Here is a 19,598-nt window from a genome sequence, read left to right as displayed (position 1 = left end):
CTGAGCCTGCACTCTAGAGCCCGCGAGCCACAACTACTGAGCCTGCATGTCACAACTACTGAAGCCCGGGCGCCTAGAGCCCGTGCTCCGCAACAAGAGAAGCCACCGCAATGAGAAGTCCATGCTCCGCAATGAAGAGTAGCCCCTACTCACCGCAACTAGAGAAAGCCCGCGCACAGCAACAAAGACCCAATGTAGCCAAAAATAAATAAATAAATAAGTAAATTAATTAAAAAAAAAGAGTTCAGGCTCAAATTGCATTCCTCTTCCCCGTCCCTTTTAGTCTAAAACATGCATACCCTAACATTTCCAGTGTAACATGGTTAAACAGCTCCCTGGCTAAAGCAGTTCAGAGATATTCAACTATTCAATGCCTATTGTTTGGGGAATAAAAATGGCTTGTGCTGACCCAGTGAGAAAAAAATGAGTTCATAAAAGTTATTGGGGAAAACGTGTTTGTGGGAGGTGGACTGACATGTAACTTCAGAAAACAATAATAAAAACCTCAGCTGAGAAGTTGTCCTCTTTTCTCTCCCATGGTGCTGCAGACTGTTTTCCAAAGATAGCTGCCTCAATATATATCTCATCCCACATGCTCTTCTTATAATGTGTCACTGACACTTTCCATTGAGTGGTGGGGCCTGTGTTCCCTCTCCTTGAACTTCAGCTGACCTGCACGACTGCCTCATCCAACAGGATACAGGGAAGGTTGTTCAGCGAAATCCAGGCAATTCCCAGAACCATGAAGGTAATAATATAGTGATTCCAATCAAGTAAATTTTGAGGTTATTCATTATGCAGAATAAAAACAGGAACATGGTCTTGACTTTTAATCATTTTTACATTTTCTTTGCTCTTGATTCTTTAATTTTTATTTAGATTTTACTTTAATTTCATCTATTTTTTGTTGCAGGTCACCTCAAATCCTTTGTGTAAGTGGGTTTAAGTATAACGTAATTACATTTGTGAAGTGCTCTTTTATCTAACCCAGTAATATAAACTCCCTAGTGTTATTCTGTAAATGACAAGGATGACCCATGAAAGCTTTATCACCATTTTTGAGGATTTTTTAATTAAAAGAAAAACGATTGCTTTGTGCAGATCTGTTCTACATTTTTTGCTTCTTTCCCCCGCAAACAGATCCTTTTCCATGAAAGTTTGATAGAAATAATTAGGAGCTCATCCATGAGGACCAGAGTTTCTCAACAGACATTTATTGGCTACTACCGTGTGCCAGATATTAGATGAGGTGCCAAACACAAAAAGACCCACTCCCAGATTACAAAGTGGCTCCTGGGCTAGTGATTATTTACAGTTATAAAATGTCTACCATATGCAAGGCACAGGCAAACATGGAAAAGTCTCTGAATGCCTTCAATGATGAAGTATTTAAAACAACAACAACAAAATAAAGCAAAGCTATCAAGTGACCTGACAGGCAATTTAAAAAAGTGAATGGAAAAAATTATACAACAATTTTACAGTACGTTTATTCTTTTTTTTTTTTTTGCGGTACGCGGGCCTCTCACTGTTGTGGCCTCTCCCGTTGCGGAGCACAGGCTCCGGACGCGCAGGCTCAGTGGCCATGGCTCACGGGCTCAGCCGCTCCGCGGCATGTGGGATCTTCCCGGACCGGGGCACGAACCCGTGTCCCCTGCATCGGTAGGCGGACTCTCAACCACTGCGCCACCAGGGAAGCCCTACAGTACGTTTATATATTTATGAAATCTGTATAAGAAACAGAGCTAGGGCTTCCCTGGTGGCGCAGTGGTTGAGAGTCCGCCTGCCGATGCAGGGGCCTCCCACGTTCCGTGGAGCGGCTGGGCCCGTGAGCCATGGCCGCTGGGCCTGCGCGTCCGGAGCCTGTGCTCCGCAACGGGAGAGGCCACAGCAGTGAGAGGCCCGCATACCGAAAAAAAAAAAAAATATATATATATATACATATATATATATATATATATACACATACACACAAAGAAACAGAGCTAATACATTCTCTCCATAGTCACAGAAGTGAAATAATGTTATCACATATGGCATAAACCTTACAAAAATGAAATTATATTTAATATACAAGATCATGAGATCTGCATGATGGAATATTACAGTTCTTAAATACATTATTAGTCATCGCTTTTTCAAGTTTAACTGTAATGAAATTTTAATCAGTTTTCCTAAATTTAATCTTGATCCAAGTGTTGTCACCATCTACTACCCATTAACCTTTGAGGAAAGGTGCATGAAGGTAGGAACCATACCTATTTGTTTACCATGGTATATTCAGCATCTGGCACATAGTAGGCACTCAATAAGAATCTGCTGAATTAGTAAACTGGAAACACATAATTAGATCAGATTAAAGATAACAGTTTTATTCAACAAGCACTCCCGAATACTTGGTATGAACACAGCACTGCCTGGGGTGTTACAGAGAACTACTAAAAGTAGAAGACACTGTCCTTATTCACAGCTAGGTGCACAGTATTATTTGCATTTATAAACCTTTAAGATAAAATATAAACATTAAAAAATTCATATTAGAAATAAATACAGTCGTCTCTCGGGATCCAAGGGGGGTTGGTTCCAGAACATTCCCCCCCTCCCGAGGATACCAAAATCTGTGGGTGCTCAAGTCCCTTATGTAAAATGGCACAGTGTTTGCATGTAACCTGTGCACATTGTCTTGTGTACTTTAAATCATCTCTAGATTACTTATAATACCTAATACAATGTAAATGCTATATAAATAGTTGCCAGTGCACCTGGCAAATTAACGTTTTGCTTTTTGGAACTTTCTGGAATTTTTTTTCCTGAATATATTCAATCCACAGTTGGTTGAATCCACAGATGGAGAACCCAAGGACTGGAGAGCCAACTGTAATTCTCAAATTATTATTATTATTTTTTAACATCTTTATTGGAATATAACTGCTTTACAGTGTTGTGTTAGTTTCTGCTGTATAACGAAGTGAATCAGCTATACGCATATGTATATCCCCATATCCCCTCCCTCTTGCATTACTACTGAACTCTGGCTATGCACCAAATATAAGAAAACTCAGCAAATACATGAATTAGTTTTGCAAGCTCTTAGAGGACAGGAGAAAATGATAGCATGAATTTCATATCCTTTCTGGAATTAACTTTCAACTAAAGAAATGAAAATAAGTTTACAATGCACAAAGCCACATTTATGGTGACATACTCATTGGTGTATGAATGGGGAAAAAATCTATCCAGGCTCTAAACAAGGGGCCACAAAAAAGTAAAAACTAATTTTACTCACACTCTGAGAAAAAGAAAATGAGCCTTTTACTCACTGCTATAGAAATTATGAGTAGGAAAATAAATCATTTTAAATAAAGCAAATAATGTTTTATATTATAAACAATTAAAGTAGGATGGCATTTGAAGACCACATCCATATCTGAGATTAAATTACTCTATTAACTAGATACAGAAAGGCAAGGGAGAAGGGATGAAGAGTGAAAAAAGATACAGAAAAGTAAAAAGGAGCTATAAGGAAAAACCTTCCCCCAAATGCACAGACTAACACACAGCAGAGACACAGGGATACTGAGGGGGAAAAAAGATACACTTACTCAGATCTTGGCTTCACCCATCCAGAAGGATTCCTCCTCAGAACTGTGCCATAATGTAGTCTCTAATATTTGTGTCTGAATGTGTGCTGGCCTTGTGTACTTCTAAAGACTTTTTAAGTTATGCTGTTTTCCTAACTAGACTGAATTAACTTGAAAATCAGTGGTCACATGCCTGCCTTGCTTTATGGCTTGAGTTGGATTAAAACTTTGGTTAATAAAAAGCTTCCAATTTTATAGTTCCTCTTCCGAATCTTGATCATAAATTTCCTGAGGTTGTCTCTTAATATTGATTACCAAGTCAATGGTTAAAATGTTTCTCAAACACTGAAGAACTGAAGTTAGTAACTGGTATTTACCAGCAACTGATTCCAAACCTGTCTGGTTGCTTATCATGGGTTGATTGGTTTGCAGTGCATGAAGAGCTCTTATATATATTTGTGGAAAGCTGTAATTTCCTTTCTTAGACTTATACAAGATTTTGGGAACGCCTAAAAGTGCATTAGCAATTATCATACTAACCATGGTTTCTTCTGATTGCTGGCACTTTTGGGCATAGCTGAGAAGATAGTAATGCAACAAGATCTCAAAATTACCACCCACTGGCAAAACACAACCAGCTGGTACAGATGAGAAACAGTAACTCTGGGAAGTACACATCTCTAGTGACTTATATCTCACTGGTAATATGCTCCCCTTTCTAGCATTTTTTGTGACTTGTAAATTTTCATAAGAGATTTCTCTTCTAGTATTTTCTGTTGTTGAGTTAGCAGAATTACTCTCAATAAATGGTTCATGGTCATCCATTATCCTGGCTTTGTCTGGAGAGAAACATCTCAGTGTTGCATCTGTCTGGTATGTATCTGTTAGTGTCACTGTTGGTGTTGAACACAATATATTTGTTTCTAATTCTACACTTGGAACTACCAAATTTGAATATGCTTTTAAATATGTTTGAGTTTTTGCCAGTTCATCTTTGTTCTTTACAACTGTGTCCTGATATGGCCTTTGTATTGAGCCATTAACAATTTCTGGTAAGTCATTAATTTCTCTACTATTCTTATAAATAAGAGGACTTGAAGTACAATTTTGGTCACTGGCTTGTGTCACATAATTTAGATCAAGGTCTTTAAATAATTGCCGAAGCATTTTAAATGCCCCATGTAAAGCAACCTCATGTTGTTCAACAAGACCCTGCACTGGACCACAAAGAACTATACAGTGTGGTGTAAACGAACATGTGCTAATCAAGCCAAGATGAACATACCTTTTGGATCTAAGAATAAAGGGCTTACAAAATTTCACCATAGCAGTGTTAGAGAGTTCATACTGAGAAGAAGCCTGTGGTACTACAAAGGGAGCGAGACCAGTGACTCTCTGGATAAGAGAAAGTTCTTCAGATGATAAACACTCCACCACGGATATGCCATTCAGTCCTGCACAATAAATTACTAAGTCTGGTTGTTTCACAGTAGATAGGAGCAATTTTACATTCTGCTTCTGTAAATATTTCATTACCGCTTTTGTCCTTTCTGTAATCCAAAATTGAGATGTCTGAAACTGTGCTTCTGAATTTAGAATAAACTCTGATCCAAAAGTTGAAAAAAGAGGCTGAATGGTTTCTATTACTATCACTATTCTTATGTCACCGTCTGCTGGACAGTACACGGAAAAGTCTCTGGGAAGCACAAGCCCAGCTATGATCCTGGAATCGGAAACAGGAAGGCCAGTGACACCAACTTTCAACTCGACAAAACAGTCATCCACTAACTCAAGTACTTCTTCAAACCCACTTTCACAAGCTGTACACTTGAAAAAGTAGTCACACATCAACTGTGATACAAAGTTGTGATTATTTCTTCCCACTCTTCCACAAAAGTATGCTCCTAAGAGCATCTCTAAAGAGCTCCTACACAATGGTCTCTTTTTGGTGGATGAAGAAAAGATGGACAAAAAGTGTCTACTTAAGTAATGGTCCATAACGTAGTCTAATATTTGTGTCTGAAATGTTAGAAGAGCTTGGGAAATAAACTTCCACTGACAACACTTTTTCCAGTGCCTTCCATGGGTTTGAATATTTTCAGAAAAGAAAGAATCCTTTTCCTTGTCTGTGATTGCATGAAGTTCTCTGAGTAAATGGCAAAGAAAGATAATAAATGTTTTAGCACCATCTCCTGTTTTTCTTAGATGACTGGAAACACATGCCACCATCATCCTGTACAAGAAAGAAATAAAGCAACTCAGATTCTCAGAGGGCTGCCTAAATCAAGTTGAAACCATGTTTTTACAGCTACAGGCATAAAACGAGAATACTGTCTCTGTGATATCCTTAGTTTTAGTTTTTTCCTTTTTTAAGTTACTTTGTTCTACTTCAAGATTCTAGGGGTTGGGTCGAGCCGGAAGGAAAGGAGTGAGACAAGCTCTCGGCAGTTGTTAATGATTCGATGTCTAGGAATGTTCCCTCGGGCAGCGGGCAGCGCTCTAACTCTGAGCGTACACTGGTCTCGTCCAAGGTCAGTTCTTCCAGGAGCATAAGCTCAGGGACAAGAAGTTCAGGGAGATGGACTGAAGGTTGGAGTGCGGCACCTGAGTACCTGGTTATAGGATGCTCTAACGGTCTGGGGCGTGACACGCAAGTACCTGGCTATGGGATGCTCTAAGTGTAGCGCCTTCAGGAGGCGGCCGCCATCCCGGCTGAGCAGCACCTCGCCAGTGGGCTTGGTACACAGAACTTGCCGCCCTTCGGGCCCCAAGCAGCAGCTCACGACGGTTTCTAGCACTTCCGCCACCTGCAACGCGGCCCTCACAGATCCCGCAGCGGCCATAGCCCTTCAGCTTCCAACAGCTTCGGGTCGCCGCCTGTAGAAGCCCAGCACGACCAGGAGCGGGGCGCAGGCGGAAGCGGAAGAGGCGGGGAGGAGACCGGAAGCCGGTGCTGCTCGGTTTCTTGGTTGGGCGAGGGTCTACCTTCCCGCCCGCTCAGTGGGAGAGCCCCGCCGTTCTGCCAGTAGGAGCTAGCGGTTCAAAAGCCCGCGAAGATGGGAAAGAGGTCGGGGCTTCTCGGGAGCTGTCCCCGGACAGGAAACCGCAAGCCCTTCTCCCCCTCCTAGGTGAATTCATTCCTCTTTCTTGGAGGCTTCAGCTGCCACCAGATCCCTCCGTCTCCCAGGAACTCGGCACGAGAGCGGAGGGACTGGGCACCGCGGCTAGAGCTCGGTTCGTTCCTGACCTCCCTCAAAAGTTCGCTGTTTTGTAACAAAAACCTCTGCCTTGGACTCGTGCATATCCTGTCCACACTCTGCATCAGCGGTTCTCTTTCGGGTTGTAGGACAGATGAGGAGGCCCTGGCTACAGTCACGAGCTGCAGGCTTCGTGCTTTCTGCTGGGGGCTTTGCCACATTTCCTGGGCTTAGGTATCACTATGAAACCCACCACAGTTTAATTTTTCTTTAGCAGAGGTGATAGATGTGAACACTTAGCCACATTGGTAATCAATAGGATGCTTTAAAAACACAGTGACCGAAGATTACTGGACACAATCCGACGGCAGAAAAAAACATACTGTTAAGCAGAAACAACATACTGTTTCGTATACTGACACACACATACCCTCTCTCTTAAGGATGAACTGGTTAAGAGCATAGGCTTAATATTTAGACCTGGGTTTGCGGTGCCATGTACTTATCTGTGACATTCTTTTGTCTCCGCTTTTCTCATCTTAAAAAAAAAATGGTGATAATAGATAAGTAAAAAAAAAAAAATCAAGGTTTTAAGGAGGGTGAGAATGTTTACAAGGGGTTTTTTTTTTTTGTTTTTGCATGGTGCCTCGTAGGTACTAAGCACTCAACAAGTACAACATACTCAACAAATTACTGTGACGTGTCACCACTGTAGGGGCCCACTATCTCCACAAGAAAGGGATATTTTGTAAGGTGCAAAAGAGCTGATTATCATAACACAATACAGGACACCTATTAGAGTGTGGTCAACATCAGTAAGAAAATTATTTACCTTGTAGATGTTTCATTGAGGTTGAACAGTGAGGGCCTGTTTTCCCTACCCCTTATTCCTATGCATAGGACAGAAGAAGCCTGTCAGCCCTCCCCTTCCCCCCAGTAAGGCAGAACCAGCTCACTATTAACCAGAAGGAACTGGATCCTGAGGGGTGCAAATACAGGAGGGGAGGATGATGGAGGAAAAGAGGAAAACTGAAGAGGAATGATTTCTTGGAACATGTGTGATTTTGACTCAGTATGGACTAATAGGTGATTTGCGGGGGGGAAAACTTTTTCATGTGGGTTTTGTGTATATGCTTGTGTAATGGCAAGTTTCTTTTTCTTTTTTTAGGCAGCACCACGCGGCTTGTGGGATCTTAGTTCCCCAACCAGGGACTGAACCTGGGCCTCAGCAGTGAAAGCACCAAGTTCTAACCACTGGACACCAGGGAATTCCCAAGGTTCTTTCGTTCTTACCCATCACAAAGGGGTTACTCGATTTGAGCAGTGGATTTAGAAGTAAAGTCAGAGTTCTATTTAAGTGTACAGTGGAAAGATAATGGACATTGAAGTCAGACATGGGTTCAAACTTGGGCTCGCTGTCACTCTTACTATGTAGCTTTTAGAATCATTTAACTTCTCTGAGCCTCAGAATCTTCATCTGTAAAATGTAACTTCCACTCATCTGAAGGTTATTATGAGTATTCAAGAAGAATGAATATGAAGCATCACGTAAAGCATACATTAAGGATTCTAGCTGTTAAATCCCTTCCAAGCCCTTCACCATCCTTCACAACTACCCCCCCACACAAAATTATTTTTAATTAAAAAATTAAGACTAAATAATCTGGTCACCATATGTTATATTCAGTCGTTTGATCAGTTTACTCTTTTTAAAAATTTTATTTAGAATGCCTACTTGTCGAAGTTAGCATCATTTTACAGATTAGAAAAATTCAATTCTTTTGTCTCTGCAAACTTTTATAATAGGTTAGGAATAACAGATTAGAAATGTAATACATTACAAAACAGTTGCCTATGACTATCTGTACATTTACTATGCACCTTAAGGAAAAGAATTTGACAGTGTGCTGTATTTACACTGCAGATAACATCCTTTTATTCTATTTTACAAAACTGACCAGTGGTAGTATTTGAATTTATAAATGGCCATTAAACAGGATATTTAACTTAAATGAATAGTTAGCATGCTAAGAAGTGAAAATTTTCAACTGAAGTTCTGTGGCTCATCAGTTCAAATGTTTCATGGCATTTTTTCTTTAAATAAATTTCAATGTTGTAATACTAAAATAATTTTACATAATAAGTGCAGAAAGATAAAATTTTCTAAATATTTTAGAAAGTATATTCACATTCATTTTGTCATGGGTTTCTTGTGGTTCTTCTAAATATGTTAATCATATTAAGGAGACACTGGTCCTATACAATTTTAACAGTCCATCCTTCAATTAAAAACTGTAACGAAACAAACAGTATGTTAAGAGTAACAAAAAGCAAATTAAATATACTAAATTCATACTACAGGTAAACAGAATGAAAGCAAATTACATAATAGTGGCAGGTTATATACATTTTAAAGAATCTTTTTCTTTTTTTTTCATAATTTATTTTTGGCTGCGTTGGGTCTTTGTTGCTGTGCACAGGCTTTCTCTAGTTGCAGCGAGCAGGGGGCTACTCTTCGTTGCGGTGCACGGGCTTCTCATTGCGGTGGCTTCTTGTGTTGCAGAGCATGGGCTCTAGGCGTGCAGGCTTAGTTGCTCCGTGGCATGTGGGATCTTCCCGGACCAGGGCTTGAACCCGTGTCCCCTGCATTGGCAGGCATTCTTAACCACTGCGCCACCAGGGAAGCCCAAGAATCTCTTTTTCCATGTAGTCAAATAAGATAGAGGTTGAAATGTAAACTTAGTGATTTGTGTGGGGTTCCCCCCTGACCCCACTATGGTTCAATTTGGAAAATTTGGTATAAATGCTAATTTTAATATTTTATTTCTATACATTTAACATAATTCAAAATAATCTGCAGCATCATGTATGGCTCATTATCACTGTATGTCTAACAAACAAAAAAACCCCCAAATATATTCATTGCTCACTAGAAATGCTAAACACTGGAAAAAATGGAATTTTATACATTTTTTTCCTTAAATATTTGACTAAGATATTCTTCAGAAAGTTAAAACTGCCTTCTCCACATAATTTTGTGTGTATATGGCACGAGTTGACACCCTAAAACAGTGTGAATTCTATCAAAAAGGCACTGTTTACAATACGCAGAATAATCTGACAGGTCTACTTCAATGATGTCTGAAAGTGAAGGATATATTTGAGATAGGTAAATAGACAAAAACCCTTATAAAATTACAGCATTACTGTTTAAATATGCTATAGCTATATAAAAGGAAATTAAGTGACAGAGAAATGACCCTTTTGTGATAATTAAGACTATAAACACTTTGAATCATATTATAGTTCTGTAACACAAAAATGACAAAAAGTATTTTCTTAAAGGCACAAAAGCGTAAATACTAAATGAGGGTTTTATTTTACAAGGCCAATTGTTTCAATGGAATGGTAACAAAGATTACACTGTATAAGTAATACAAAAAAGTACTGACATGAAATATAAGTAAAATATCTATTGCTGAAACTTATTTCACATGCTGTATTTATTATCTTTTCCCGGGCCAGCTACGTCTCACTAAATGGTAGATAACTGAAGGCATAGTATATTTAACAACTAAAACAGAAATGCACACATCAATAATTATTACTCATTTAAATTTTCAAGTGAAAAAATAAAATTTTTGATCAAATGAAAAAAAAACGGTCATAGGTCTTAAATCCTAAAAACCACCATGAGGCTCTCAGACAACTGGGAACTGTAAATCACAATTTTTATGAATCCATTGTGAAGAAAGATTAATCTCAGGTGGAGAAGTCAACTACATATATGGCTAAATACAAAGTTAATTGTGTGTTTTAAAGTATTCACATACTAAGCCTAGTATAAGCACTGATCTAAAACTAAGCCACCTATTCCTGAGTTTTGTGTTCAGTTCACAGAAAGGAACTCACACAAATAAAAACATAAGAAGACTATTAGATTAGATATATGCTTTTAGTGTATAAGAAACAGTCATGAGTAACCCTGCTCTTTCTCATGAAATAGTTTTTGACTCCTTGAGTAATAAGAGCCCATAACACATTTGCCCTAACAAGAAAATATACAAAAGTAAATAACTACCTCTCCAGTCTTAGAAGATAACCATACAAATAAAACACTGTTTAGACCAAATGAAAGTAACATGACTGAAGTCCCAAAGGGGAGTTGCCAACACAAAATATAAGTTTTCAGGGTTTAATAATGAAATTATTTTGTGATCAGCCAATCAACTTATATAAATTAATACTAATTTAAACCATAAAAAAGGATCAAGTCGTACAGTATTTACAAAATATATATCAATGAATAGGCAGTAGAGCATAACATTGGTAACAGAAAGTGAGTATAAAAATTATATCAACAAGTATGAAATACAAACAAAACCCCACCTATTCTAGTGTAGTCACATTATACCTATACTTATACTGGGTGTAGGTATATGTTATTTACGCATAATCTATTTAAAAAATGTTTTCACACATACATATGGAATACACTTTTTTGCCAAAAATACATGGGAAATAGCTCTTCATAAAATCTAAGGATATTTAAGATAGCTATATTGGTTAGGTGGTAAAAAGCAGGCCCTTTTAATCATTTTCAATTTTCATAATTTAGCAATCATTCCTTGATTTTATACTTATCATGGCATAAACATTTGATTGTATTTTTACTAGTGTCTCAGTCTCTTCTTAGTCGAAGGCAAGTGTAGCCAGAGCAATTATTCTCTCTGACCTTCATTTTCATTTCAAAATCTACTTTCAGAATTCTAAGATACATAAAGGAAAAACATTAAACTGAAAAAAATATTTAGGAAAAATGTTTGCCTGAGCCTGAACAAAAGGAATCTTGAGGAATTGTGGTTTTGCCACAGACTGCAGTTACTGAGAACAGAGAAGGATAACAGAGAATTAAACTTGAGAACTTGATGCTCTTCTTAGATGCTCAACTTATTGCACATTTTAAAGAAACCAATTTTAACATACACATAAATACCACCACACGAAGTGTCTTTTCTCATTGTCCTTCTCTTTTTGGCTTTTGAAGTAAAATATTGGTTATATATATATATTCTATTCAACTGTTTCACTGAACACACTAGAATCTAAATGAAAGCTAAAATAACTTTTTCATAATGAAAAATCATGACTATCAGCATTTCATACACCCTATAATTCCATCTCTAAAATTTGGCCTATGTTATTGGACCAACTGAGTTTAAAAAAAAAAAGAAAGAAGGACAGCAATCAAGTTTGACCACACTTTTTTCAGCAAGTGCTTAATGGGGTGTTATACAGGTATGACAGGAAATATATAATCAGTAGATCCGAGTACCAGGGTTTTTTTTGTTGATATACACATACATATATTTATACCTGTATCTATAAATATTAAATTCTAGGGCTTAAAAAAAATCTTGTGTAAACTTTTGATAAAGCAGTTTGCCACCTTGTCTCTCAAATCAATTTTGACCACAATTTTTTTTTTTTGCTGTTTCTAAGAAGACAATTGAACTGAATGCTTTAGAAATGATTTTTTTTCACAGTACAGTGCATTGAACTATTTATGTCTATTATCCCATCATTTCCCATTCTGTAATTCCTTACTGATAGAAGTTTTGTGCCGGTTTTATGAAGAAAATAGATTGCTACACATATATTTATAAGATTGATAGCATTTTTGTTATGAATGACATTAATGCTATATATTTCATAACACGAACATACCATAGACTACAAAGACTACTGTAAGGTATACATAAGACACAATTGTGTATACATGTGGATTTATTATACTCACATGTAGACACAGTCTCACAAAAGCTAGAAATGTTCTGGCACTTAACATATAGTTCACTTTAATAACCAAATAGAATAGATCTTATTTCAGGGTTAAGGATAGAAGGTAGGAAAAGTCAACAGTTCTACATATATTTCTAAGGTTTTCTGTTTTAGAAATATTGTGATGTTTCAATAAAGACCAAAGCATCTTCAACATTGGTCCCAGGCCAAATATGATCATTCCAGTTCATTGATTCAATGGTAAAGAACTTCTACTTAAACATGAAGTTTATTATGACTTGAAGCAAAATCAGGAGAAAAATGATGAAGTAGTCTTTTTGTTGCAGAAAATAATCCGTGGCAGGTGTGCTTGAAATTAAATGATTTCGAAGAGCCATAATATTTCTATAAAAATAAGCAACAATAAATTTAATAATTATTTACCAAAAATGTTAGCAAATAAATCACAATTTGATATATGATCACTGTATAAAATTCAATTGTATAAAGTTCCATCAATTACTACCACCTGAACAGGGAGCTGATTATGCTTTGTGGAACCACTATTAGGTCTTGCCTAATCTATACTCTGCACTGTACCAAATATATTACTTAATGATGTGTGTTAAACATAATTTTTAAAGTTTGATGACTTTAAAATATATCACTTTCTTTGTTATCACAGTGGTTTTAAAACAAAAATTTTGCTTCTTAGTTGGCCCACTAAGGTTCTTTTATCTTTCTTTAGGAGACAAAGGCAGAGTTGGAGAAAAATCCTTAATTCACCAGGAAAAAAGTAATACAACAAATATTGTGACATTCCTAACTTGAAGAATGCTCTGTAGGCATTTCATATGCTAACAAAAAAATGTTAATTTAGTCATAAAATGAGCTTACATTATCCTCATGCCACTCTAAACGCTTTTGGCTAAAAAGAGCTGATTAGTGAAGACGTTTTTCTTTTTGACTTCTTCTATTGAAGTGTTTTATGAGTATAGAGAAAGAAAGGAGGCAAATATGAACAAGTAGGCTCTTTAATTTATAAATATAATTAAGTTAGGAAACTCAAGCACTTTATATAAGGGCTGATGATACCAAGATGCAGAAGACACGCTCCCTGCTCTAAAGAAGCTCACGGTCCAACTGGGGCAGGGTGGAGTGAGGGAACAGACACACACAATTAGCAACTCTATAGCGCAGTAAGCTCTCAAAAAGACTGCGTATAGGGAGCCATACGAGCCAAGTGGAAGGATTAATAACTACGGGGCAGAGTGATTAGAAATGTTACAAAAAGGGTGACATCTGAGTTATATTCTGAGGGATAAACAGGGATTTTCTTGAGGGGCAAGGTGGGAGGAAGGGCAATCTAAAAAGCGGATTCAGTGTGGGTAAAGACCCAAAGACGAGATAGCACGGTATATTCTGGAGATGTGAGGAGTTTCATAGGACTAGAGCATGAGTAAGTGTAGAGGAATGGTAGGAAATAAGGCTGTAGATGAAAACAGCAATTAAATGTAAGCCATAGATCACCAAGAACAGAAAAAAAATCTTAAAAAAAAAAATCCTCCAGGACATCTAGCGCTGAGTGCTGAATACACAAAAGAAGGTTGGCTAATATTAAAAAAACTTAACATCTGATATAGCAATGGGAGACAACCGATCTGAACTCATGCTAGCCTTACCAATGGAGCAGGATCAGGACCCCTTCCCTCCCAAGGAACTTCCCTACGTGTTATGACCGTTAGTTGCTGGATCTTGCAGAGGTGAGTGAGGGGATGGGTCTGGGAGTGCACAGGGAACACTTGAAGGTCTCAGGGTAGTGGCTATTTGCCCACTGTTATGGAAGTGTTTCAATATTTTAACAACTGGTACATTCTAATTAAAATCAGCCATGTACAAAGGAGACTGGCTTTCTCAGGAACCACCCCACTTCCACATTCAACCCAACTACATTCCTAGTATGCTACAGCAGTAAGATGAAGAGACTCCAATTCCAGTTTCACAGATGAGACAAAACAACCTCCCCATCTCTCCCAAATATTTTAGTGCTGAAGGAATTTCCTAAGTTTCAGTAATCAGGTGACAGACGCCAAGGTTCTATTTTAGCTTAGCAATGTTATAAAAATGTAAAGTTTGCATATGATTTCCTACATAACAGGATTCTTAACTCCTCTAGACTCAAATGAATAGTCACTGTCGTATGTATTACCTTTTAATTTCTTCCTGTGTTTGTTTTATAGATTCAATGGAAGTTTGAATGTCTCCCAGTTCTATCCCTTTTTTTCTTCTTGCACTTGGTTTTACTGATTGAGCTAAAAAGACATTTAGAATAAACTTGGTGAAAACAGTGAACATATTTAATTATAAACAATCTAAATTTCAGATTAATGATTCTCATGTAATAATTTTCCTAGGCATTATTTTTATGGCTTAGAGACTAACATACTACTCCTAATACTTGGCATTTTTGAAGTTTCAATCATATTTCAAAACTAGAACACTATAGATATATTTAAAGTAACCACGAATTAGTTAAATTTTGGATTGAATCAGCTTTATTTTTTAACCAATTAAAATAGACAAAAATATTTCTTTAAAAATACATATATTGGGCTTCCCTGGTGGCGCAGTGGTTGAGAGTCCGCCTGCCGATGCAGGGGACACGGGTTCCTGCCCCGGTCTGGGAAGGATCCCACATGCTGCGGAGCGGCTGGGCCCGTGAGCCATGGCCGCTGAGCCTGCGTGTCCAGAGCCTGTGCTCCGCAACGGGAGAGGCCACAACAGTGAGAGGCCCGCGTACCGCAAAAAAAACCAAAAACCAAAAAACATATATTAACTTGGAGGAGGTATTACTCTCTTCTGCCTCTTGCCTATTTGCCTACATCTGAAGAAGTCAGCTTTTTAAGCTCCCTTTTCAATTTTTTAATTAATTGTTAATGTTATCTTTATTCCTTTAGTAACCCAAACTTTAAACCTTTTCAATTGGTTTAAATATCTCTTCTACAAATTTTTATTGTCAACTAACAAAGTGTATGGTATTTTTAAAAATCCCTTCTCATATCCATTCCTTCCTTTCCATTTTTGTTCAGAGCTTAACCTCTCTCCAGATCTCAGCTTTCTCATTTGTAAACTTGGGATAATAATAATACTCAGACTTCACATGGTTGTAGGAAGGTATGTTTAACCACCAGTTTGGCCCACATTAAATACTCAGTAAATGTCAGCTGATACATTATAGGTAATATAGTGGAGTGGATAAGAGAATGAATTAAGGAGCCAAAATATCTGCATATATATATATATATATACTGCCTCATGGGGCATACGACCTTGGGCAGGTTAACCCATGTCTCACTTTCCTCTTCTGTGAAATGGGAACAATAGTATAACTAATACTCCTTTTGAGCACAACAGTACCATGTGACTCCTACTTTTAGAACTTTATTCATTTTATTCCTCTTTTATTCCAGTATCGTGTCCACTCACCAGCATCCCTCAAGCCTAGATTGCTATAAACCATTAAAAATCCTCATAATTCATCAGGGTTCCTTTCCTCTAAGGACCTTCCCTCAAGCTGAATTCAGCCCCCTTTCCTTTAAACTCTTTACTATTTGTCATCTACTAGTTTCTTAGCATTTACCATTTATTCACCTCTAGTATTATCTCTGTAAAACTGAGTTCCCCAGCTTAGTGTGAACTTAGTAGAGACTACGGTTTTAAGAAAACTTTATTTTCTCATAATGTCTCAGACATTACCTTAATCCTTGATTATATCTCAGTGTAGTTCAAGACAGTTTATACATTATCTGACTTAAACAAGAATGGCACACTAGTAAATTTAGTTCATAATTTGATATAGTTATATTTTTACTTCTGTGACTTCTAAACACCACAGTAATTTATTATGAAAATAAAAAACTTTTCTGAAGCATGGAACTGAGACCAAAACTCAAGAAATGGTGCCTGTGTTGAATCTAGGAAACCAGCAACAATTTTTCAGAAGCTAACAAGGCATAAGAGCTAGCACTGCAGTGTGGTTCTTGATTTGCATGTTTCCCCTTTTTTCATTTCCCATGCCTTTACCCTGTGGCCTGGTTTTGAAATTTATAATCTAAAATAGCTTTTCTTGTACATCATCCCTGCCCCCACAAAAACTTACAAATCTCCTTGAGTTAATATGAAAAACCATTTTCTTATATCAAACATAGTATAGTAATATACTTTAAAAAATTTAGACTCTTATAGTCAATAGTCTACAATAAATATTTTTACCTTCACTTCCAGATGAGTCCTGGATATCAGGTTCTGGGGAGGAATAGCCTTTTGCCACTTTCTTCTGTTGCCTGGTTGGCTTATGTTTCATTTTTGGGACACTAACCTGAAAAAAAAAATCATGCTATTATGTGAATTTGCACTGAATTTTGTAATTAAAGACAATGTTGTACAACCGTCAAAACTGTTCATGGGCACAGTACTTGGAAATAAAAACAAAGATGAAATAGTCTAATTAAGACTTAACAAATATGATACTTATACAAATTGTTTAATTTTAATAAGAAACATTAATTTGGCACAAACATCAAAGAGTATAAGAAAATATACAATGAAGAGTTTCCTTCCCACTCCTGACTCATATCCACCCAGTCTCTCCCCCACTAAAAAGATAGTCAACACTATTAGTTTGTATATCCTTCAAGAGACATTTTTATGCACACACAAATAAGAATATGGATACCTCGCTTTTCTAACTGCACCAGTTAGTACATCTAGTTGAATGTTAAAAATAGTGCTCTTTTAAGATCATACTTATCTTGTTCCCAACATAAGAAACATTCTCAGTGAATGATGTTGGGTTTCCAATAAAATTATTTAGATTGCTTACTTTTAATAATATCTGGATAATGTAGAAAGCATCTTATAATAAATGGAAATGATATTATTATTTATGACTAACGATGTTGAGCATCTTTTCATGTGTTTGTTGGACATGTGTGTATCTTCTTTGAAGAAATGTCTATTCAAGCCCTTTGTTCATTTTTTACTTGGAATGTTTGTCTTTGGTTGTTAAGTAAGGAGTTCCATATATATATATTCTGGATATTAAACCCTTACCAGATAAATGATTGCAAATATTCTCTCATGTTGTCTTTCACTTTGATAATGTCCTTTGATAGACAAAAGTGTTTAATTTTGATGAAGTTCAATTTATCTATTTCTTCTTGTTGTTCCACATGCCTTTAGTGTCAATATCTAAGAATACGGTGCTAAATAAAGGGTCATGAAGATTTATCCCTGTTTTCTTTTAAGAGTTTTATGGTTTTAGCTCTTATTTCAGGTTGTGGGTCTACTTGGAGTTAATTTTTGTATATGGTTTGAGGTAGGGGATCCAACTTCATTCTTTTACATGTGGAAATCCAGCACCATTTGTTAAAGAAGCTTTTCTTTTCCCATTGAGTGGACTTGACAACTCTGTCAAGGGTATCATGTTTTTAGATTCCACATATAAGTGATATCATATGATATTTGTCTTTCTCTGTCTGACTTACTTCACTTAATATGATTATCTCTAGGTCCATCCATGTTGCTGCAAATGGCATTATTTCATTCTTTTTATGGCTAAGTAATATTCCATTGTGTATATACACCATATCTTCTTTATCCATGTATCTGTTTTGTTTGGAGGTTTTTGATTACTGGTCCAATCTCTTAATTTGTTACAGGTCTGTTGAAATTTTCTATTTCTTTTTGAGTCAGGTTATGTAACATATGTGTTTGTAGAAATTTGTCCATTTCATTTGGTTACCTAATTTGTTGGCATACAAATATTCACAATATTCTCTTATAATCCTTTTTATTTCTGTAAGGTCAGTAGTAATGGCCTCACTTTCATTTCTGCTTTTAGTTATTTTCGTCTTCTTGCTTTTTTTCTTTCTTAGTCTAGCTAAATGTTTGTCAACTTTGCTGACCTTTTCAAAGAACTAACTTTTAGTTTCATTGATTCTATTGTTTTTCTATTCTCTATTTTATTTCCATTCCAAATTTCCTTCTGCTGTCTTTGGGTTTAGTTTTTCCCTTCCTTTTCTAGATCCTCATTGTTAAGTTAGGTTATTGACTGGACATCTTTCTTCTTTTTTAATATAGGTATTCACAGCTATATATTTCCCTTTGAGCACTGCCTTTGCTGCATCTTATAAGTTTTGGTATGTTGTGGTTTTTGTTTTTGTTTTTCTTCATTCATCTAAGTGTTTTCTAATTTCCCTTATGATTTCTTCTTTGATTCATTGGTGTTGTTTAGAGTGTCTTGTTTAATTTCCACATATTTGTAAATTTCCCAAGTTTCTTTCTGTTATTGATTTCTAGCTTCATTCCAGTGTGGCTGGAAAAGATACTTTGCATGATTTTAATTTTTAAAAAATTTATTTAGATATGTTATGTGGCTTAACATATGTTCTATCCTGGAGAATGTTCCATGTTTACTTGAGAAGAATGTATACTTGTTGTTGTTGGGTAGAATATTCTATATATATACGTTAGGATTAGTTGGTTTATTGTGTGAGTCAAGACTTTTGTTTCCTTATTGATCTTCTATCTAGATGTTCTATTCATTATTGAGAGTGATACTGTAGCGTTCATCTATTGTTGTAGAATGGTCTATTTTTTCCTTCATTCGGTCAATGTTTGCATCATACATTTTGGGGCTTCATAGATTGGTACATATATAGAGATAAACTGGCTCTTTTATCAATACATAATGTCTTTTTTTGTCTCTTGTAATAGTTTCTGACTTGAAGTCTATTTTGTCCAATATTAGTATAGCCATCCCAGCTCTCTTTTGGTTACTATTTGCATGGAATAACTTTTTCTATCCTTCCGTTTTACTGTATTTGTGTCTTTGGATCTGAAGTGAATCTCTTGTAGACAGCATATAATTGGATCATGTTTGTCTTAATCCATTCTGCCAATCTGCCTTTTGAATAGAGAGTTTAATCAATTTACACTTAAGGTAATTACTGATAAGGAAGAAATTCTACCATTTTGC

The 19,598-nt window shown here is 36.6% G+C and overlaps 2 protein-coding genes across 7 annotated transcripts in view; both read right to left on the bottom strand.

The window, feature by feature from the left end:
* Positions 1–6,481, bottom strand: part of BBS10 (Bardet-Biedl syndrome 10) — an 81,297-nt gene extending 74,816 nt beyond the window's left edge. Inside the window, exons 1-2 of one of the 3 annotated variants that reach the window (XR_004041656.2) lie at positions 6,240–6,481; positions 3,603–5,814 (exon numbers count right to left, since the gene is read on the bottom strand). Coding sequence is in view for 2 of the 3 variants with exons in the window: in XM_030866233.2 (XP_030722093.1) it covers positions 3,834–5,814; positions 6,240–6,424 (2,166 nt within the window). In the remaining variant the exon portion in view is untranslated. Of the gene's footprint in view, positions 1–2,102; positions 5,815–6,239 lie in introns of those variants that run through there. The other 2 variants (XM_030866233.2, XM_060305871.1) reach the window with 2 other exon arrangements.
* Positions 6,482–8,477: 1,996 nt separating this feature from the next.
* The window catches only part of OSBPL8 (oxysterol binding protein like 8), a 192,487-nt gene continuing 181,366 nt past the window's right edge, over positions 8,478–19,598 (bottom strand). For all 4 annotated transcript variants that reach the window (XM_030866229.3, XM_060305957.2, XM_060305958.2 and 1 more), the window contains 3 exons: positions 16,832–16,937; positions 14,769–14,871; positions 8,478–12,964 (listed from right to left, as the gene is read on the bottom strand). In XM_030866229.3, the coding sequence (XP_030722089.1) occupies positions 12,832–12,964; positions 14,769–14,871; positions 16,832–16,937 (342 nt within the window). In that variant the 3' untranslated portion in view covers positions 8,478–12,831. The remainder of the gene's footprint in view (positions 12,965–14,768; positions 14,872–16,831; positions 16,938–19,598) is intronic.

The sequence above is a fragment of the Globicephala melas genome, chromosome 10, assembly GCF_963455315.2.
Source record: "Globicephala melas chromosome 10, mGloMel1.2, whole genome shotgun sequence".
NCBI classification, from domain to species: Eukaryota; Metazoa; Chordata; class Mammalia; order Artiodactyla; family Delphinidae; genus Globicephala; species Globicephala melas.
The sequence above is the reverse complement of the archived record's forward strand: the minus strand, read 5'-3'. Positions and strand labels throughout refer to the sequence as shown.